Below are 23895 nucleotides of genomic sequence, written 5' to 3' on the forward strand. Positions count from 1 at the left end.
AATCACATATGAGGGGGGCCTTGTTGTTCACTGACCTGGCGTTAAGGAGCAGCAGCCGAAGACCAGGGCCTGCGAGGGTCTGTCGTCCAGGGCCTGGGTATGACCCTGGAGGGCCGGAACACGCCACCGGTAATAAACACCGGGGGCGTCTTCCCCGAAGATGGCCGGCCCTCTGGGTCCCATCATAACTCTGTTATGTTGCTTGACTTTCCTTACATTTTTCTTATTTGGATATTAAAATGGCTTTCTGTGTGGTATCCCACTACCTTCTAAATCAGTATCATGCCATACAGTAGACAGTAGTCATCTTGTAACAAGCCACAGTGTTGTCAGAATGATAATACATATGCCATTACAAATACAACGGCATATGTGTTATCATTCTGACAGCATAATCACAGCATTAATATGACGTGATATCTGATGCAGATACATAAGGTATGTCATTTGTGTGATGTCACCACATGCAAGTCATCATGCCCCCTCCCTCATGGACACTTATGGTTTAGACCAATCCTGTAGGTTTCCAGATAACATTTTTCCTATGCTTACTACTTCTTTACCAAGATCCAATTTTTCCATCTTTTAATCTCTGTGGTAAATACTCTCTATTTTTAAGCCCAAATGTTTTTTGTTTATGTCTTGTTTCAGTGAAAGGTTTTTACAGAATATGCAGAAAGAGCAACCAAGTTCCATCAATCATAATGAATGTAGACACAAAGGCCTCTGTTTTGTTCTGCTCCCCAATATGTCATGCTAACCTCCAAACCATCAGAAGAAGTTGGGACATATGTGTGAGGGACAAGCATAGATAGATGCTGTTCAACTGCAAATGGACACAGTAGGACAGAATCCATTATTCGATTATTGAATACCTGAGATGCTCCTAGCCTAAAAAATTGCAAGCCCAACCCTTCATGGAAATCCTTAGGATTTCAAACTTTATTTTAAAATAAATATCCACCAGCACACAGCCCTCTTCCTACCTGCCAATGAAGCTGTCTGATGTCCATTCCAATGCATAGAAAACAAAGCTTGGTCTGCTGGAAAGGGAGTTGTATGAGTTTTAAGACTGATAATCTTGAGATCTGAAATAGATCTTATTTTTCTCAGCACAGCTGTAGCATTTCAGCAAAAACTTCCAAGCAATGTCAAGAGGTGAATGCGAGGTTCTGAAAGCAAGAAGAGGGTTTTCCGCCTCTTGAGAGTGGTCAGATGGCCCTCTTCTTTGAAGGCCATGTGAACCTCTAGATTACATGCTTGTGTTGGGAACCCAATGTAGTGCAAGCAGGGGGAACCAAGGGGTGACATTTGTCATCAGTAAAGTGATTGACACTTTCCAATCAGCATCTGTGACATTTGTGCTACTGCTTTGTACAGACTACTACAAATTGAAGAAAATACTCTGAGAACTGGAGGAAGATGAATACCTTTGCCATGATTTGAGAAACAAGTATATTTCTTGAGTTATAAACTCATTTTCTGGAAACACCCTTCCTTTCTTGAATAACCACAGTATCTCTGACCATATGATAAGACAGAAAAACTGAACAGGGAAATGTCTAGAATATAATTATGGAATTTCTCCCCTGCTTTTCTGTTCAACAATCAGACAGTGCCTCTGAGGCCCAAATCAGCCAAATGGTCTAGAAAGCTATCTTGGTCACCAAGAAATCTAGAATTATTAGGATCACATGTTCCCAATCTAGCTTTCTGCACAGGTCAATTGAATTGGGTCCAGAAAATCCACACCCAGTACAGGCAATTTGATATTTAGAGCTGTGAGGAAGTATCTGGGTAGACATAACTATTACCAAATGATCTGTTTTTAATTTGTTTCAGTTCAGTTATCCTTTTCCAAAGAATTGTACTTCAGATGGTGATGGCTGTAGATGTTTTAAACCTAAGACCTTTTCATACTGTAGAGGGGACTATCCAGAAGATGCATATCTTTCAGCAGAGAGTTACAGGAGTAAATTCTGTGGTATGTGGAGAATACCAGTCAATTTTCATTTAGTGGAATGAGGAAAGGTAGAAAAAGTCTGCGTTCATTTGCTTCAGTCATGTGATGCATCATTTTTTAAACCCTTCCATTATCTCCTCCTTTATAACCTCACCCTGCCCAGTCATTAATTTTCCCCTTTTCTGGATTTTTCTCTACCATGTTAACTTGGTTCATATAGTAATTCTCTCAGTAGGCCTTTTTTATGTTTGTGTGTATGTGCATGTATGAATTTAGCTAACTAAAAGAATCTGCTTCAGCAAAGGATCGTTACCTTGCCATGGTGCTGGAGCTTGAGCACCTCAATGATGCCATGAGCTAAACCGTGAAGGGCCACCCAAGACGGGAAGGTCATGACAGAGAGGTCAGACTAAATGCGATCCCTGGGGAAGGTAATGGCAACCCATCCCAATATTCTTGCCGTGAAAACTAAATGGATCAGTACAACCAGAGATATGTCGGAAGATGAGACCCCCAGGTTGGAAGATGGTCAAAATGCTACTGGGGAGGAACAGAGGAGGAGTTCAACTAGCCCCAGACGTGATGACGCAGCTAGCTCAAAGCCAAAAGGACGGCTAGCGGCCAACGGTGCTGGTGGTGAACGGCGAATCCGATGTTCTAAGGATCAACACACCATTGGAACCTGGAATGTAAGATCTATGAGCCAGGGCAAATTGGATGTGGTTATTGGTGAGATGTCAAGATTAAAGATAGACATTTTGGGCGTCAGTGAACTGAAATGGACTGGAATGGGCCACTTCACATCAAATGACCACCAGATCTACTACTGTGGACAAGAGGACCACAGAAGAAATGGAGCAGCCTTCATAATTAATAGTAAAGTGGCTAAAGCAGTGCTTGGATACGATCCAAAAAACGATAGAATGATCTCAATTCAAATTCAGGGCAAGCCATCCAACATCACAGTGATCCAAATATACGCCCCAGCCACAGATGCTGAAGAAGCTGAAGTAGAGCAGTTCTGTGAGGATCTGCAGCACCTCTGGGACAACACGCCTAAAAGAGACGTTATTTTCATCACGGGAGACTGGAATGCTAAGGTGGGCAGTCAAAGGACACCTGGAATTACAGGTAAGCATGGCCTGGGAGAAGAAAACGAAGCAGGACATAGGCTGATAGAATTTTGCCAAGACAACTCACTCTGCATAACAAACACTCTCTTCCAACAACCCAAGAGACAGCTTTATACATGGACTTCACCAGATGGACAACACCGAAATCAGATTGACTATATCCTTTGCAGCCAAAGGTGGCGGACATCTATACAGTCGGTAAAAACAAGACCTGGAGCTGACTGTAGTTCAGATCACGAACGTCTTCTTGCACAATTTAGGATCAGACTAAAGAGATTAGGGAAGACCCACAGATCAGCTAGATATGAGCTCACTAATATTCCTAAGGAATATGCAGTGGAGGTGAAGAATCGATTTAAGGGACTGGACTTAGTAGATAGGGTCCCGGAAGAACTATGGACAGAAGTTCGCAACATTGTTCAAGAGGCGGCAACAAAATACATCCCAAAGAAAGAGAAAACCAAGAAGGCAAAATGGCTGTCTGCTGAGACACTAGAAGTAGCCCAAGAAAGAAGGAAAGCAAAAGGCAACAGTGATAGGGGGAGATCTGCCCAATTCAATGCAAAATTCCAGAGGTTAGCCAGAAGAGATAAGGAATTATTTTTAAACAAGCTATGCACGGAAGTGGAAGAAGACAATAGAATAGGAAGGACAAGAGACCTCTTCCAGAAAATTAGAAACATTGGAGGTAAATTCCAGGCCAAAATGGGCATGATCAAAAACAAAGATGGCAAGGACCTAACAGAAGAGGAAGAGATCAAGAAAAGGTGGCAAGAATATACGGAAGACCTGTATAGGAAGGATAACAATATCGGGGATAGCTTTGAGGGTGTGGTCAGTGAGCTAGAGCCAGACATCCTGAAGTGTGAGGTTGAATGAGCCTTGAGAAGCATTGCTAATAACAAGGCAGCTGGAGACGACGGCATCCCAGCTGAACTGTTCAAAATCTTGCAAGATGATGCTGTCAAGGTAATGCATGCTATATGCCAGCAAATTTGGAAAACACAAGAATGGCCATCAGATTGGAAAAAATCAACTTATATCCCCATACCAAAAAAGGGAAACACTAAAGAATGTTCAAACTATCGAACAGTGGCACTCATTTCACATGCCAGTAAGGCAATGCTCAAGATCCTGCAAGGTAGACTTCAGCAATTCATGGTGCGAGAATTGCCAGATGTACAAGCTGGGTTTAGAAAAGGCAGAGGAACTAGGGACCAAATTGCCCATATCCGCTGGATAAAGGAAAAAGCCAGGGAGTTTCAGAAAAACATCTATTTCTGTTTGATTGACTATTCTAAAGCCTTTGACTGTGTGGACCATAACAAATTGTGGCAAGTTCTTAGTGGTATGGGGATACCAAGTCATCTTGTATGCCTCCTGAAGAATCTGTATGACGACCAAGTAGCAACAGTAAGAACAGACCACGGAACAATGGACTGGTTTAAGATTGGGAAAGGAGTACGGCAGGGCTGTATACTCTCACCCTACCTATTCAACTTGTATGCAGAACACATCATGCGACAAGCTGGGCTTGAGGAATCCAAGGCTGGAGTTAAAATCGCTGGAAGAAACATTAACAATCTCAGATATGCAGATGATACCACTTTGATGGCTGAAAGCAAAGAGGAACTGAGGAGCCTTATGATGAAGGTGAAAGAAGAAAGTGCAAAAGCTGGCTTGCAGCTAAACCTCAAAAAAACCAAGATTATGGCAACCAGCTTGATTGATAACTGGCAAATAGAGGGAGAAAATGTAGAAGCAGTGAAAGACTTTGTATTTCTAGGTGCGAAGATTACTGCAGATGCTGACTACAGTCAGGAAATCAGAAGACGCTTAATCCTTGGGAGAAGAGCAATGACAAATCTCGATAAAATAGTTAAGAGCAGAGACATCACACTGACAACAAAGGTCCGCATAGTTAAAGCAATGGTGTTCCCTGTAGTAACATATGGCTGTGAGAGCTGGACCATAAGGAAGGCTGAGAGAAGGAAGATCGATGCTTTTGAACTGTGGTGTTGGAGGAAAGTTCTGAGAGTGCCTTGGACTGCAAGAAGATCCAACCAGTCCATCCTCCAGAAAATAAAGCCAGACTGCTCACTTGAGGGAATGATATTAAAGGCAAAACTGAAATACTTTGGCCACATAATGAGAAGACAGGACACCCTGGAGAAGATGCTAATGCTAGGGAGAGTGGAGGGCAAAAGGAAGAGAGGCCGACCAAGGGCAAGATGGATAGATGATATTCTAGAGGTGACGGACTCGTCCCTGGGGGAGCTGGGGGTGTTGACGACCGACAGGAAGCTCTGGCGTGGGCTGGTCCATGAAGTCACGAAGAGTCGGAAGCAACTAAACAAATAAACAACAACAAAAAAGAATCTGAGTTTACTGAACAGGATAAGAACCAATATAATAGTTTCTTTCTTTTCCACAAGCCATGTAATTCCCACAGGAAATAAGCAACCATATTCTCAAAACAAGTTCCCTTACTTTGTATCCTTTCCCCTCTGCCTCCTGATCTCCCAGTTCATTAATTATGAAAATACCATTATTAATACTATAGTGGATATTATATGAAATACCTATTCTGTTTAACTGTTGTCTTTATTTTGAGTTATTCTGTTTTTCAGGGAATTTATATCCCTCCTAAAAAAATGGGATGCTCTTTAGTTCCCACAGTGTCATTCAAAGGATGACTCATATTCTTTATATTAATTGTTCACTTCTCAAAATATAGCACATGCAGGGTGTGGCTCCAAGGGGAAAATCTACTGTACTTACAGGGCATGTTGGGAAGTGTTTCACATAGACATTTTTTTTCCTTTTCTTTTGCAAACATTAACCCTTTTTTTGGCTTTTTGAAAATGGGGCAGCAATTTTTCAGCATAGGTCTTTTCTTTCTTAACACAGCCAGAATTTCAGTCACAAATAACTAATTTCAAAGCAGATGGAGGCGGCAGGTGAAATTATAAACATTATCTGGAGTCCTTCAAGGGTCTTACTCATGTTACCAGGAAATAGCCCAACAGGGTTTTCCTTGTGAGATGACCCTTCTCTAAAGTTTGTATGGAACAACAGTGGAAGATAGATATGTCAGCCCTTTCCTGTAGGCTGAATTTAAGATCAAAATAAATCCTGAGACTTTTCTTTGCAGATGTAAAAACAAATTACTATTATTTTCTTTCTTGAGTGGAAAAACATATTGAGAGAAGGAACATTCGTGAAAATGATTAAACATTGTCTCCTGCCTCTACAATTGTTGTGATCAATTTGTTTGTTGTGAGCCCTCCCGGAAATTGCGTTAAAATCATAATAGAAAAAACACCTCAGATTTCCCCCCTACTTTTGATTAGTTTAGTCATATTGCAGTGGTAGGCGGCAGTACTTCAACCGAAACTCTCCCCACAACCCAAGTTCGATCCCAGCAGAAACTGGATTCTCTCTCGGGTAGCCGGCTCAGGTCAACTCAGCCTTCCATCCTTCCGAGGTCGGTAAAATGAGCATCCAGCTTGCTGGGGAAGGTGATGACTGGGGAAGGCAGTGGCAAACCACCCCGCTCTATAGTCTGCCAAGAAAATGTCACGAAAGCGGTGTCCCCCCAAAGGGTCAGACATGACTTGGTGCTTGCACGGGGGACCTTTCACCTTAGTCATATTGCAGGGATAACATCCAGCCCTATAAAACTCTATCTCCTGTAGTTTTAAGTAGTACAACTCAGATACAGGTTAACCATTTTGGTGAAAGCCACACCAATATACCATAAGTTTCAAAAATGGTTTGCTATGTGGCACAACTGAGGTTTGATGAAAAACTTTTAAGGCCACTCGCACACCCCTACCTCCAGGTGTGCAGACTTAGTTATGTAGTTATTCAGATTTGATGAACTGATTTTCATCCATGTAAGAACTGCTGAATGTGCCCTTGGTGTGATACGTTCAGACATAATATAGGTGTTGCACCTGTTGCCACAGATGCTATATTTGCTTTTGCACTGAGTTCTAAAAATGCATTCAGTTGGTTGTATCATGGTATTGATTTGCTCCCTGCCTCCCCCTTAGTGCCAGCATGACAACATCAGGCTGAGGGAATGATCTTGGAGTGATCTGAGATGATAGGTGGTCAGGATAGAATAATGCCAGTCTATAATTAATAGAATAGTAGAGCATTTAAATAAGAACCAGAAGGTAAGATGATGCATTAATGGCATCTTATCTTGCTTGTCCTGAACGAAATGGAACAAACACTGGTATTTACGTACATGTGTACTTTAGATACACAGACAGATTTACCTGGCTCACAAAGCATTCTAAGACATGGTATGATTAGGTTTAGGATGAGGTTTAAAACCCAAACCACAGTTTAAATTGCAGTTAAAATGGAGTCCCTTAACCCTCATGGATTATACTCATGATTTGGTTTTAGTTTATGTGCCTTAACCATGGTGTTGAATGCCACTGAAATCTCATCTTGGGCAACTACTGTTCACAAATGAGGGGTGAATATGGGCCCATGGAATTGGCCACTTTTGGTTCCCCAGATGGGGGTGGGGGGGTAGTTAATGATGTTTTCACAGCCATAGTAATATCTGGGATATTTGCAAATAGGAATGCAAGTGGCAAACCTCTGCTGGCATAAGATTATTGACATGGCATCTGTGGATGCATCTTTCCAATGTTTTCACTAAGTCGGTCTTAGCGTGTGATACAAATCTGGGGGTAACAGTCTTTCGGGATCCCATAGATGATAATGGGAGTCTTAAGAGAATCATCTACCACACCATCCAGTTTCTTTCATAATAATTGATGAAGTATGCTGCTGTCTGTTTTACAAGCTTCTGATATATGTCATAATTTGAGCCATGCAGAGACCAAATATTTCCCAACAGTTTCTTAGCTTATGGACCATATTTATTTGTGGTTCAGCTTAATAGCTGAAAAATGAGCAGCCAAAGAGTATTCCTAGTGATGCAGAGTGTTTCACAGAAGCAAGCATGTTTCTCTTCAGATTTGCTTCCTTGCATTTGAAAGTATAATGAAGAGCATCAGTATGGTATAACTTTTGGATTAAGCAAAATAAAATAATGGATTTATACTTCAAAAACTGGTATTGGTGTTTTTTAATATTATTATTTTTGGTTAGGAGGAGAAACTCTTCACCAAGGTGTCTGAATATTTTCAAGGTTCAGCTGAAGATAGAAAATGCCAGATTTCCCTGACTCAACAGGAAAAACAAGATGCTCTGAAAAACTTGTAAGTGCTCTTCCCACATACCCCGCAGCTTGCACTTTTTATATGACCAAGTTGTGAATACAAAATTTAATAATGTCAAAGCAACTGTCTCCTTCTCCCATGTTCACTCCACGAGTATGTGGGGGTGAAGTTAACATTGAATAAAACCAACTTTCTAAAAATACAGATTGGCTGGAACCTGCAGAAAAATAAATTATAATGGAAGTGAGAGAGAACTGGTCTCAGAAAAAAGTAACACATGCTTTGGTACTCCCAATCATGCTAATTTACTTTTTTAAAAAATGAACCTAATTTTGTTGGGTAAAAGATAGATCTCACTAAAACAATTGTTTTAAGAAAAAGGGAACTGGGCTCTAATGAGTTCAGCTCCACTTTTCTTTCAGGAGCTGCTGGAGGGCTAGAGGGAGACAGCTTCTAACCTTGTCTGAAACAATTGTTCTTGGTACTAAAGGTGAATTACATTCATATTAAGTGCTGATTCCACCCACCCCCCACCCCCCATGGGCAAATGTCTCTTTCTGCATGGTTTCTTAATTGTAAGTAAGTACATAGATGGCAGGAGGGGGATATAAAATATATTTTTAGAAATCTTACTATTTTATTTTGTAGGTTGCAACAGGTTGTATTTCTTTTTAAATAACTGATTTGATTAAATGTTGACTTCATCACAAAAATCAATGTATTCCAAGATGTAAGAAAACTGGCACTCTTCTATAATGGAAGATTTATTCTCTAGGCCCAGCTAGATGGTAGCTCTTGTCTGATCTCAAAAACTTAAGCCATCTCAGACCTGGTCAGTATTTGGATGGGAGACCACCAGAAAATCCCAGGGCTATAGATTAGTTTAAGAAATTTAAAGAAATCTTTGTGCTATAACAATATTTATTATTTTTAGAATTCAAAATAAAAAAAACCACTAACCGTATGCAAAAAGGCAACACCTCCAAATACACAGGTTTGTATTTGGTGAGAAGGGAGGTAGAAACTTGTTACTCCTATGGAAGTATTTTTACTGTTGGCAGTCTGATCATCTTTATCCTGCCAGCTTTCCACCGTTTAGGCTGTTGGGATGGTCTTCCTTATCCTAACCTTCATGTGCCGGGGATTCCATCAGCCACACTGATACTGCTGGGCCACCAGTGGCCCAGGATTCCATGGCCATCCTGGGCTTGTCCCTTTAATTATCTAATTTTACATTATGGACCTATCTGGACATTTAAGGAGAAATTCTTTTAAAGGTGGCTCTACCATTCAAGGCCCATCTGTCATGTAGGCAGAAGGGGGCTTTCTCCTGTACCACTTGTAAACTGAAGAATGCATTCCTCCGGGAGTTATGCCTAGCCCCTAGGCTTTCTGTTGTTAGAACAAGGGGTAAGGCACACCTTGTCAAAAGAGCTTTTGAACTATTCTTTTTTTTTAATGACTTGAGGTGTTTCAGCAACTCTCTTTTTGAGTAAGTCTTACTTTGTTTTTAATATACTATTTTCTAGTGCTGTTGTTAGAGTGTTGTAAACTCTCTTTATTATCCTGCTTAGATGGAAAGAAGGGGTGTAAATCAAATGTATAATAAAAGCAGTAGTAATAATTATGTAGAATAAAATGGGGTCCTTTTATAGTTCAGAAATTGATGAGAGTCCTTTAGGCTAAAGAAAAGACTATGCACAGTCCTTCTATTTCAGCATATCTTGGTTGAAAATAAGGATTTCTGGAGCTGCAGCCATGTTAGTCTTGCAGCTGGAGTCTTGCTCTAGCTTAGAAATAATAACTAATTTGTTATGACATAAGCTTTCATTGATTAGAAATTTTATGTGATAGATTCTTTAATCTTTGAGGTACATCAAGCCTTCTGTGTTGATCTTTGTAGCCAAAAACATTAAACTGATTTAAACTTCAGTTTTAATTATGGTCTTTGCACAAAGACCTTTATTTCATTTCTGGGAAAGCTAATCTCACAGTTCAAGATCCAGAGCACTGTTTGTTTGGCTCTGCCTGCGGTTAACACTTAGGCTACTTAAAGTTCAGTTGTGGAGAACAGATGGTGCTATTTAACTTCATATTGCTTGAGATACTTCTTTTTCTACTGCTGCTCCCTAAACAAACACCCAACATCTCAACTTTCTGATTTTCTAAATGTTATGTCATTGGTTGTTATCAGTTTCTTATGGGTCTTTCTGATGTATATAAAAGGGAATCTGAGTGAACAAATCACACCAAGATGGGATCCGTTCAAGTTATCCAATATGCAATGAGCCACTGTGAAAAGATATACCCCTTAGTTTCAGTAAGTGATCACACAACCTATAATCAGTCTCTTATATTGCTGTGTAGGAAATTTGGCCCATTCCGCCATGGCAAAAGGCTTCAACTTAGTAGCACCTTATTTTTATTTATTATTTATTATTCAAATTTCTATCACCACCCATTTCCCTCCAAAAAGGAGGACTCTGGACATTTTACAATAAAATACTTTAGGAAGTTTCTAACATATTGACAGCCATTTACCCCCCAAAATTCCACTTTTGACTCATCTGTCCATAGAATATTCCTACAGAGGTCTGGAGGGTTATCCAGGTGCTTTTTAACAAACTTGAGATGAGCATCAGTGTTCTTTTTAGGAGCAATCAATGGCTTCCTTTTTGTTGTTCTTCCATTAATTCCATTTTTATCCATTGCTTTTCTGATGGTAGACTCATGATGATTGAAGCTACCTAAGGGTAGATGGTAGATCCATCAGTGTTCTTCTGAGATATGTTGTGATGTTGTAGATAATTTAATTCTGCACTCTTGAGGGGTTTTGACACAATGACCACTCTCAGGAAGATCCACTATTGTGCCTAATCTTCTCCAACTCAAACCTTTGTTTCTAACTGTGGAACAATGGAGACTCAGACTTTCAGAAATAGCTTTTCAATCTTTTCCAGACTCTTAGGCTTTAATGCCCTTTTATAGAGGTTTTCAGAAATTTCTTTTGAACAGGGCATAATGTGCCTGTAGAATCTGTGTGCTGAGAACTTCACAGGAGTCCTTGGTGCTCTCTGAGCCTTGTTGTTTTCTTGCAGATGTTTCATTGCCAGACTAGGCAACATCTTCAGTGCAAAGAGGGAGTGGGCCTTGCTCTCAGTTTATATACTGTGGCTTCCCGTGCTTGTGTTGGTAGGGGTGTTGTTCTCTCCTTGGGAGTTCTTTGATTGGGCTGTTGTTTGCTGCTTGGTTGATTGCCTGAATTAATAGTTCCTTGATTAGGGTGTATTGTGCTGTTTGATGGTTCATCTGGTGTTAATCCTAGTGTTGATTTTTGCATATCTGGGTGTTGATTGCTGGCAAGGGAGCGTACTGGTCTTTTGGCTTTTCTATTGTCTCTTTGCCAGTAAGGTAATGCTCGAGATCCTGCAAGGTAGACTTCAGGTAGACTTCAGCAGTTCATGCCAGATGTACAAGCTGGGTTTAGAAAAGGCAGAGGAACTAGGGACCAAATTGCCCATATCCGCTGGATAATGGAAAAAGCCAGGGAGTTTCAGAAAAACATCTATTTCTGTTTGATTGACTATTCTAAAGCCTTTGACTGTGTGGACCATAACAAATTGTGGCAAGTTCTTAGTGGTATGGGGATACCAAGTCATCTTGTATGCCTCCTGAAGAATCTGTATGACGACCAAGTAGCAACAGTAAGAACAGACCACGGAACAACGGACTGGTTTAAGATTGGGAAAGGAGTACGGCAGGGCTGTATACTCTCACCCTATCTATTCAACTTGTATGCAGAACACATCATGCGACAAGCTGGGCTTGAGGAATCCAAGACTGGAGTTAAAATCTCTGGAAGAAACATTAACAATCTCAGATATGCAGATGATACCACTTTGATGGCTGAAAGTGAAGAGGAACTGAGGAGCCTTATGATGAAGGTGAAAGAAGAAAGTGCAAAAGCTGGCTTGCAGCTAAACCTCAAAAAAACCAAGATTATGGCAACCAGCTTGATTGATAACTGGCAAATAGAGGGAGAAAATGTAGAAGCAGTGAAAGACTTTGTATTCCTAGGTGCAAAGATTACTGCAGATGCTGACTGCAGTCAGGAAATCAGAAGACGCTTAATCCTTGGGAGAAGAGCAATGACAAATCTCGATAAAATAGTTAAGAGCAGAGACATCACACTGACCACAAAGGCCCGCATAGTTAAAGCAATGGTGTTCCCTGTAGTAACATATGGCTGCGAGAGCTGGACCATAAGGAAGGCTGAGAGAAGGAAGATCGATGCTTTTGAACTGTGGTGTTGGAGGAAAATTCTGAGAGTGCCTTGGACTGCAAGAAGATCCAACCAGTCCATCCTCCTGGAAATAAAGCCAGACTGCTCACTTGAGGGAATGATATTAAAGGCAAAACTGAAATACTTTGGCCACATAATGAGAAGACAGGACACCCTGGAGAAGATGCTAATGCTAGGGAGAGTGGAGGGCAAAAGGAAGAGGGGCCGACCAAGGGCCAGATGGATAGATGATATTCTAGAGGTGACGGACTCGTCCCTGGGGGAGCTGGGGGTGTTGACGACCGACAGGAAGCTCTGGCGTGGGCTGGTTCATGAAGTCACGAAGAGTCGGAAGCGACTAAACGAATAAACAACAAATTGTCTCTTTTGAATGGTATGTAAATGTTGTTTACCTCTATGTGTCTGTTGATGGCTGCTTTGTCTGAGTGCCAGGCTTCCAGGAATTCTCTGGCGTTTTTGGATTTGGCTTGGTTTAGGATGCTCACAGTTTCCCAGTTGAAACTATGGTTGAGTCTGTCCATGTGTTGTGAGATTAAGGAGTTCTCATCGTGTCTTCTGACTGCTAGTTGGTGTTCGCGGATGCGCTCTGCTAGTCTTCCGCCTGTCTGTCCTACATAGTGGCTGTTACAGTCTTTGCACTGTAGTTGTAAACAACTCCTGTTTTTTCTTCTTGGGTTGTTGGGTCTTTTGGGTTGCTTAATATGTTTTGAAGAGTTTTAGTTGGTTTATGTGCTACGGTGATGCCATGTGGTTGTAACAGTCTGTTGGTGGTTTCTGAGATATTTCTGATGTATGGCAGTGTTATCCTTTTCATAGTTTCCATTGGTTGGGTTGTAGTGGGTTGGGTGGTGAGGCACTTTTTGATAAAGTTGAGCGGGTATCCATTTTGTTGGAAGATGCTGTATAGATGTTCTTTTTCTTTTTTCTGGTGTTCTGGGTTGCTGCAGTGTGTAAGTGCTCGTCTGAATCATGTTCTTACACGGCTTCTCTTGTGGGAGGTTGGATTGTTACTGTGGTAGTGGAGCACTTGGTTGGTGTGGGTAGCTTTCCTATAGACTTATGTTTCTAACTTACCATCATTTCCTCTACTGATGAGGATGTCCAGGAATGGTAGTGAGTTGTTTTCTTCCTCCCTTGTGATTTTTATTCCATTAAAGATGTTATTGATGGTTTTGTGGGTTTCTTCCAGTTGTTTCTTTTGTATTATGACAAAAGTGTCATCTACAGACCGGATCCATACTTTGGGTTGTATGTGTGGGAGTGCTATCCTTTCCAGACGCTGCATTACAATCTCTGCTATAAGTCCTGAAATCGGTGATCTCATGGGTGTTCCTTTGATCTGTTGGTATATTTCTCCATCAGACTGAAAGTAGGTTGTAAGGCAGAGGTTGATGAGGTCCATTATCCTGGGTATTTCTATTTTGGTGTATTTGGCTAGGTCCAGTGTGTTGCGCAAAACTGCTGCCATTGATTCTTTCGCTAGTGCTGGGTCTATGGATGTGAAGAGAGCTGTAACATCAAGATGAGATCATGGTATCATTCGACGTTACAGGCTTTGCGTGATTTATATAGGGTACGGCTGCCCAAATCGAGAGGTGGCCTATAGCCTAGGCAAGCAACTACTCCAAGGAGTTACTGCAGATGGTCCTGTGGTATGACAATAATTGTATTATGCTTTTAGTCTGTTAGGCTTGTAGTGTAGCTGAAAGATGCATGTTCAATTTGTAAATAAATACATACACCTCTAATATAAAATCAAGTTATCATAATATGTATATCTTTTGCAGCTTGACATAAGTAGTGTTCATGAGCATGGAATGCTAAATACCCTAGAGCAGTGTTTCTCAGCCTTGGCAAGTTGAAGATGTGTGGACTTCAACTCCCAGAATGCTGGTTGGGGAACTCGGAGTTGAAGTCCACACATCTTCAACTTGCCAAGGTTGAGAAACACTGCCCTAGAGTATCAAGGTGTTGGAAAAAGAATCCACCCCACAAACTGGAAGCAAGTTTCCTCTCTCTGAACATTTGCACATCTTGCTTTGTTGGAAGCTATCACCTCTTTCTAAGGGAAGCATTTCAAGATAACATATATTGTGGGTTGTAACATCTGCATGGAATATCATCTTGTCCTGTGGATTTACATTTTAACTCCTACAGAGCTCATTGTTTTACTAAACATCACTTCCCTTAATCTGACGAATAATGGGCAAGAGTCACCAGGATCATTTTAACATTTCTGGTAGTGGAGATTCTCCAAAGGTCTAGAAACAAAGAAGTGAAGCTGTTAAGACATCTGCCTTATGAATGTAACATGGTATTATTATTATTATTATTATTATTATTATTATTTATTTATTTAGAGCGAAGAGGGCAACGCAAGCAAATGAGAGGGAACCTCAGCCCAGCAAGGACACCATGAAAGTGTATCTTGGCTCACTGGGCTCAGACAGGGAGTAGGAAGAATGCATTTTCAACCGGTTTGATGCTCAGCCTGAAGGAAAATGTAGGCGTAAAGCACAACCAAAAGATTGCATAAATACAGCTGAGAGCAGCTTGGGACTTCCTGTTTCAGAATGGGCAATGATGCAAACTGGAGACAGCCAAGCAATGCTAACAGCCAGCAAAAACTTCATTTGTGGAGTGGTTAGACATGATTTCTCTGCAGGAACCCTCCGTGGTGCTATGAGTCAGCACTGCCACCTCCAAACCGAAGTCAAAGGGTGACTGAAAGAGCTGAAATAGTGCACGGAGCATGCGGGAGCAGGAGGAAGAAAGATGTCTCCAAGGCAGGATCACCCGGTTCCCAGATACAGAGCCCTACTGGTGGTTCAGAGCCCTCTTCTGGAGAGGTCCCCACCAAATCCCACATCATTTTCCAAATGAGGCTTGGCAGGATCCACGTCTGATGGAGAATTGCTTACAAAAAGAAAAACCTTCCCCTGAGACTGGTTTTATGAGAAGTGCTACAGCCATCATGCAGACAGACCCAATCCAACCACAGTCACCAAATAATCCTTAATGTTTCCACTCCTGAAATATGCAAAGCCAGGAGAGAAAGGGTTTGAGAGAGAGAGATTCAAAAACAGAGGGGTGAAGGGAAAAAGATAAAATCCAAAAGGTAAGGCACAGAAAATCAGTCCCTTCCTCTCATGCTACTTTATCTCTTTTACTTGTGTCCTTTGTAATGGACAGGTAGACTTTGCCATGACTTGAAGGTGGTTCCTGAGCCAACTGAGAACATAAAATACTCTGAGATTATAGAGACACTGAAATAAACAGGATTCAGGTTCCAGAACACTCTAGAATAGCTCCATAGCACACACCCCTTGAATCTTTATGCCGTGAGGAATCATTCTGAGTTCTCTTTCTTGGCGTATGATTGGCTGACTTGAAGTTTCTCCATCACGATGTCAGAAATCTGTTTTATGGTCCTTTGTCTGCCTAGCTGTTTATAGTCCTGTTTTCATTGAATATTATAATGGGAAATAAACAAGTTTTTGCATGTTTTTTTCTTCTGTGTCTTGTCTGATAAATCACTTTCCATGCTCAAAACTTACTTTGAAGAAATGGACTATGCTTAGGTGAATAGATCTTCCCAAGGCATAGACTGGAAAGAGAATGTGAGACAAAGAGTAAAGAATCAAACCACATTTGTGCTTCAAATCCACATAATAGCCTTTTTGCTAACTATCCATCTAAGGTTATCAGCTTTGCTGTTCCGTTGACTCATTTTTCCTGTTGCAATGAATGTTGATGAGGAAATTAAACTGCATCAGGATTGCTTCAAGCAGGCTTAGCACCTTAATAGCCACAAAGTTAATTGTCTAGGACAATTGATCCTAGCAATAATATCCTTGTTTTGTTTGTTACTCATGCACATTTCTTTTTATTCTTTCTTAAAGAAGCGTGGGAGGACACTGTCTCTTGATAGACCCTAATCTCACAATAGCCTTGTACAGTAGGCCAGACAGAAAGAAAACAAAAGCCCCAAAATAAGTGAATTTTATGGGTAGTGGAATTTTAGATCCAGATATTCACTGTCCTCTTCAGGAGTGCAAACACAATATCATCCTGTGAATGTCGAAAGATACTTTTTTAAAAAAAATCACTATAATTGTTTCAATACAGTAGTTTAATTTCTTTTAAGGTTTGTTGTATAGACTGTTAAAAATTCAATCCTGTGACTCTGAATATCTTGTTTATTTTGCATTTCAGTTACAACAGTATTGATACTATTTAAAAAGTAAATTAACATCACTGTAGGTCCCTCCCGCCCCGTTTTAAAATTCCCTTTGTCCCATTAAGAGATTCTCTATGCAGTTGTCAAGATTCACTGACTGGTTTTATTTTATGAACCTTAGCATGTTTGAGCAAGCAAAACTGAAATACTTCAGCATTAGTTTCTTAAATAGTTCAAACCCTTTCCATTTATACAAGGAAGAGAAAACAGACAAGAAGTACTTCCTTATAGAAGGAAAACATCTGATCTCTCTTTCGTATACATTACTAAGCCAAATTATTGTCAAGGATATGGTTGAATCTACTTTTTGGCAAAAGCTTCACCTGGATCAGAATGAAAGACATATGTGCAGTATAAAGTTTAAGAAAGTAATGACTCAGTAAAATAAATGATTGGTTTAAAATGTACTGGTACATGCTGATAAGCTATTTTAAAATAAGAAATTAGGCTAAAACAAGTGGAACTTTAGAAACATAGCACTCAGCTCCCTATTCTTAGCTTTCAGAAAGGTTCAACAATTCTACAACTGTGGCATACAGATGAACTATATGTCCCTGGGATCTCTTCTGTCCAAAATTGGAGCATGGATGGCACAATCTAGCAAGATTTGTGACCATTCTGAAAGAAAGTGTTAGTGGGATAATACAGTATTTAAAGTCTGCAAGATCCCACCAATTTAATACAGTATTCTACTTTTATAGGTCAGGTTCTGTTACCTTAGTCATCAAATATAGATGCTTCATCCAGTTATCCTGCCATTAATGCCTCTCCTTTACAACTAAACTCTGAATTTATCAAAACTCTTTTTCTTTGTTTTGTTTTGTTTTAAATCCTGTAGTTCTTGTTATCTCCTTCATGGTACCAATTCATGTCCCTGACTCTTATCACCAGTTTTATTGGAGGTTTAAAAAAATAATTGTAAGAAAAAAAAGCTTGTTATTGATTCTAACTGTATAGCCTGTTTCATTGTAGTGGAATAGTAGTCCTTTATTCAAAAATACTGACGTGGGATTAAAGAAATTATAAGCACTTTGGATATGACTGTCAAAAGTAATGAAGACAACAAAAGCCACTTGGTGCTATCTCTTCATCTTCCCAAGTATTTGGGTAATCTCACTTTCAGGCGAGTGAAAGCAGTTAGAGAAACCCACATTTTGGCCCTTTATTGAGGAACAGCATGGGAATACTTTGGTTTCTTCCAAAGCCTTAACACCATGCCTTTCCCAAAACATAGCAGCTCTTCCAAGCACTATTGGGTTGGGAAACAGATCCTGGCTTGTTGGGCCACCATTTTTCAAAATGATACCAAGAAGGTCAAAGGCTTATGGATCTCAAACAAGGAGAGAATGACAAGAGGTGATTTTCTATAGCATATGGGCAAGTCTAGGTATGAAGGGGTTGTAATACAGCAGGTGGGTTTACATAATTAAGTATGTTCAAATACAGAGCAATTAAGTGGATGAGAGCAGCTTTGGATGGGGAAAAGAGAGCTATGAAGGTACTTAGTAGGGAAAAAAAAACACTCAATCTAGAAACCTCAACATAGATGAGTGGGCATGCATGGGTAATCACCATGGAATGTTCCTTCATTGTGGTGGTCCAGATGTTTCTACAAGACAAGGGTCTGACAGAGAACTAAAGTTTTATTTTGTTGCAGGTCACTGCCTTTTGAACTTCAGTTTGGCACTATGAAACCTTCAGCTTCCAGCGCAAGCATAATCTGTGTGCTTGCAGGCAATTGTGATTCCAGACTGATTCTGGCTTAGTCTTGGCAAACTGAGAGTAGCAGCATGTGTGTGAAGAAAAACACTTTCTAAGAACATTTTCTGCAGCAGTTTGCCATTCTTTTATACATCAAGAATTGTTAATGGATACATATCAGAACAATCGTATAATATTGTTGTTTCTGGAACATCCTGAGGAGTTCAGATTTAGAATTAAATATTTTGAGAGAGTTGCCAAGCTCAAAGAGTCCTTCAGCAAGAATAAGGAGCTGATGAGTACAGGAGCTTTCATATGCCTTCGCCCAATTTTCTAGTAGTGGGATTGCCATACAGCTCCCATTCATTTTATTGTGGCTGGTTGAAGAGGTTCCCTGGGCAATAACACTGCCTTAGCCTGTGATAAAGCCTATTTATTTTATTACAAACATTTGTATGCTACCCGATTGGCCAGATTGTTGATATCTAAACTATTATTAATTATAAATGACAGTTTTTGAACCATTCCATAATCAGAGAAAATGAGGGTGGCACCATTGCTGGAGAAAATGCCTGAACCGTAATCTGATTTATTTCAATCAATAAAATGAATTAGAATCTTTTTTTCCTCCCTTTAAATGCTCTTTGGAAAGACTTTCCCCATCTTGGCAGAGGCCCAATTTGAGCAACTTGCTGTGGAGTCTGTAGTGGGGGGTTTCTTTGCTCTGAGTCCAGAGAAAACTTTGCTCCTGGTTATGCTGGTGAGCCCGTCTGCATACAGAGACGCCATTTCAACATTTAGTGTGGAAAGAAAAACATCTCAAAGTGTGAGGGGTGGGGTAAATCTTTGCAGAATATTACTGGGCTGCTCTTGGCAAAATCAGTCAACAGTGTGGGAGAAGAAAACTTGCTGGAACACAAGAACATCAGAAGAGTCCTGCTGGGTCAGGTCAGAGGTCCCACTAGATCAACATTCTGCGCCCACAGTGGTGAAAGGACTGCCAGTAGGAGAACTTAGCTATATGATCAATACAGGCCATCAGCCTCCTTCCTCCTCTTTTTTTTAAAACCAGCAGAATTTATGAATGTAACACATCTGCTTTGTATTTAAAGTCCATTTCACTGTTTCCAAAAACTGTCCCTCTTGTAAGATGATGTAGTCTCTCCAAAAGGTATGGGTTTCTCCATAGTCTTCATTCATTTGCACATTATGGGCCTGAGCATGTGCAGAGTTCCATTCAGGAGCTGGCTAAGCGTTGAGGGGAGCTCCTCTCTCACCCACTACAGCTAGGAATTTGCACAAAAGAGAATTCACAAAGGATGAGCTTCACGTCTTAAAACTGTTTTACCATAAAATGTTCTGTCCTCTAGGTTTTTATACATAGTTTGCATTTTTAAATCTATTACTGTGAGGCGCATTTGGGGGCCTCTGATCAAGGATAGCTCCTTTTCACATTAGCACTGCTGTTACAGCAGCAAGTTCCTCCCTTTGAAGGAGATATTGTCTAAATTATCCAGAGGGCTTCATGCTTTCTTGGGATGGAAGATGTCATGGATTAGCAAACTTGAGTCCCCAGCAATGTCCTGCTCCATGCCAGCTTTGCCATCAAACAGTATCACAATGAATTAGAAGGCAATTATTTTGTTCCCATATCAGACCAAACTTTGCATCAGAAGTGGGAATTATGAACTTTATTCAGGAGAACCCATCTTTCACTTGAACACAAGGCCCTCATTCTTGGTACTTGCCCACTGCTTGCACCCAACTCTTGCCTAGTGTGTGTGTGTTTTCTTCAGAATGCTTCTGCTGAGCTAATGGGTATTTCAAGGCCATAAGAGGTGTCTACTACACAGAATGCCCATTCTTGTCATGGAAGAAAACTGCTGCGCTAGACGGCCTCATTAACTGAAAGGATCAGTGTTGTCACGAGTGGGGCTGAGCACTGAGAAGTGAGCCTGTTCTTCCAGCATGGGGATATTCCTTGGCAGCCATGGCATAGGGCTGGGTTATCTAAGGGACCATCTGTCTTCTGTAGTTTTTGCTTGACCTGTATGATTGGGCAAAGTTGACATGCTCCAGCTCCCCTCTGATAAGCAGTATCATCTGATGAGACCTAGGAAGCGTGCCTTCTCCATCATAGTGCCTGCTCTCTGGAACAACATTCTCCCTGAGATTCATCCAGCCCCCACCCTGTCCATCTTTAAAAGAGCCCTGAAAACAGGGCTCTTCTTCCAGGCCTTGGGCCAGATTGAGTGGGGGATCCTGTATCTCAGACTGTTTTTAGAATGGATGTTTTTTTTTTCTTCCAGACATCTGTGGGTTGTTTTTTTTAATTTCTATTTTTTTTTAGTCATGATGTTATTGTATGCCGCCCAAGTCATTATGGAATAGGGTGGTCTTATAAATTTAATAAACGAACAAACAAGCACATAGACAACAACGTTAGAGAGAGAGTGGGCCAGGATCTGACTTTAGGAGACAGATGGCAAGGCTGCAGGCCCCTGTAAGGCTTGGTGTGGTTTCCAGGATCCTCTGACATTGGCCACCACATTTAGTGGCCCATTTATTACCACACTCCAGTGTCTAACTGTAGGAAACAGTCATCTAAAAATATTGGGGCTAAGTAAAGGAGAAAAAAAATGGATAAATTGGAAAAAAAAGTATTCTCAAAATCTCAAGGTTTAATTTTATATGTAGTGAAACCTCAGAAATATTTTGGCATTGATCTTTATCTTTTATATTGCCCCTTTATTTTTTTCTGAGCTGCCGATCGGAAGGTCGGCGGTTCGAAACCGCGCGGCGGGGTGAGCTCCCGTTGCTCGTCCCAGCTCCTGCACACCAAGCAGTTCGAAAACATGCAAATGTGAGTAGATTAATTGGTACCGCTTCGGCGGGAAGGTAACGGCGTTCCGTGAGTCATGCCGGCCACATGACCACGGACGGGTCCTTAGGGACAACACCGGCTCCAAGGCTTAGAAACGGAGATGAGCACCGCCCCCTAGAGTCGGACACGACTGGACTTTACGTCAAGGGAAACCTTTACCTTAATAATGTCGAAGTGGGTTGGTGTGTGCACATGTGTGCCAGTTATTTTAAGGGAAAAAGCTTGGGTTGTAGTAACATAGAATAGATAAATGTACATACAAGGTAGAAAATATAGGTAGATACAAGAAGATGTATATACAAGAAATAGATGTATATACAAGAATATAGGTAGAAGATATATATATAGAAAATGTATATACAAGAAACAGATGTACATACAAAAATATGGGTAGAAGATATGCAAGAAGATGTTTGTTTGTTTTCTATCCCGCCTTTATTATTTTTATAAATAATCAGGAATAGATGTACTGTATATATAAGAACGCATTCATCCATCTGCTAAGGATGTCGTGCTCTTTTCTGGATCTCTTGGGAACATTCAAGAACAAAATATTCTCTTAATTTCTCTCTGCGTGTCTTCAACCCTGCCATCTTCTTCCATCCATACCCACTTTCTGACTGCAGGCCCGATGGAACAATAGATTGCAAACTTCTTTGACTCTGATGGTCTGGTTTCCTTTGTAAACTGAAGCAAGCTATATTTCATTCTTAGTGGATTTTGTTTTGTTTTTTCAAAGAGGCTCTTTTAATACCAATAATCTAAAAATCACCCTTATTTCATGATGTTCTCATTCCTGGGAGGAAGTTCATATACTTGCTCATTTCATGGTCTGGTTTACTGGTCTGGTTCTGCATGCTGAGATATGTTGGAATTATCAGGGGTCAACTCAGCATTGTCTCACGAGCATAATAAGAAGGCTTATCTGGGTAGGCGTGTCTCTGTTGTGCTTGTGGGAAGTCACATGGGTCACCTGATTTCCTCTTCCTCCTCCTCCTTGAGTCTGGGAGATTCACAGTCTCCATCTTTACCTCATGGGCAGACATGCAGGCAGGAGGACTGCATAATGCAGGCCTCGTCCTGTAACATCTCGCTTGCACACAGACTTTCTACTCCACATAGAAAGTCCAAGAACCATTGATGAAGTGCCTTTCTACTATGTACCTACAGTACCTGTATCCAGATCTGCTGAATAAAGTAAGCCATCTCTATTTTTCTTCAACTAACCATTGTGTGAAGACTGAACTTATTTCTGAACATAATTAATCTTGATGTGCAAGTTGTCTTTTTTGGTCCACGCTTCTACTCTGCAAGATTGCTGTTAGCTGCTTGGAGTTCTTTTATTAACCTTTAAAAACTCCATCAAGATAAACCTCCCAAGTTAAACTAATCACAAGGACATGGTCTCCCAGGACCTTCTATTTCTTCCTCTGGGCTTCATCAGCCTGAGCTAAATGTTATGGCTCATCAAGAGTAGGATCATCCTTTTGTGCCTTGGTGAAAGTTCATTTCTTTCAGTCTCTGCTTGGGAAAGTCTCAAAACTAAGATTGCTTCAAATTTGTTATGATCACCACTGACCCTTGCATGCCCTTGATATGGAAAGGAAAGCCTGCTAAATGAAATGAGCAAGTATATGAACTTCCTCCCAGGAATGAGAACATCATGAAATAAGGGTGATTTTTAGATTACTGGTATTAAAAGAGCCTTTTTGAAAAAACAAAACAAAACCCACCAAGAATGAAATATAGCTTGCTTCAGTTTACAAAGGAAAGCTGCCAGAATTTCTTAAAAATGCCCAAGTTCAAGCAAGCTGATCTGGCAGTCACATACTTGACTTGCTCTTTACTCCTAATCCTCAGTCTGTGCACATGAATTGGGGTTAATCAGGGAGAAGGGTGAAGCTACCAGATCTGAACAGCACAAATCCAGATGACCACAAGATGGCAGCCAAGAGAGGTTTCTGCAGCTGCCATCTAGTGGTTCATCTGGGTTTTTGCAGTACAGATATGGTAGTGCTAGAGGAGAAGGATACAGTCTGCTTACTCTCAAAGGCTTGTTCTTTTGTTCAAGGGCCAGGACTGAGCCCAAACACAGGTTTTGACCTCCCCTATTAAATTCCAAAATGTACCCTTCAGTTCTATTTGGCATGTAATATAGAAGCATGGCTTCTGATTATCATTTTGTGGTGGGGGTGGGTGGACGGGTTAATAAGAAGGATTGTTTTACATTAGCATTTGAACAGTGTCCCTGTTATTTTTAGGATTTAATTCAAGATGTCTGGGCCTCACATGCTTGAAACCTCTTTCTCTGTCCTTAGGTTTCTCATAAATGTTCCAATGCACTGTGCTGTTCTTGAAGGATCCCCATGTGTGTGTTCCAAGTTAGAACACTGAGCACAGCTGGAGAGATTTGCTCAGTGGCTGCCCCTTGAACGTTGTTGAGAGTGTTGGGTAATATGTC

The 23895-nt window shown here is 40.8% G+C and overlaps 1 protein-coding gene across 3 annotated transcripts in view; it reads left to right on the forward strand.

The window, feature by feature from the left end:
- The window catches only part of SLX4IP (SLX4 interacting protein), a 109179-nt gene extending 93065 nt beyond the window's left edge, over positions 1-16114 (forward strand). Inside the window, exons 8-9 of one of the 3 annotated variants that reach the window (XM_063316208.1) lie at positions 8236-8345; positions 14970-16114. In XM_063316208.1, the coding sequence (XP_063172278.1) occupies positions 8236-8345; positions 14970-15066 (207 nt within the window). In that variant the 3' untranslated portion in view covers positions 15067-16114. Of the gene's footprint in view, positions 1-1380; positions 1720-8235; positions 8346-14969 lie in introns of those variants that run through there. The other 2 variants (XM_063316217.1, XM_063316225.1) reach the window with 2 other exon arrangements.
- Positions 16115-23895: the final 7781 nt, after the last annotated feature.

The sequence above is a fragment of the Candoia aspera genome, chromosome 1, assembly GCF_035149785.1.
Source record: "Candoia aspera isolate rCanAsp1 chromosome 1, rCanAsp1.hap2, whole genome shotgun sequence".
NCBI classification, from domain to species: Eukaryota; Metazoa; Chordata; class Lepidosauria; order Squamata; family Boidae; genus Candoia; species Candoia aspera.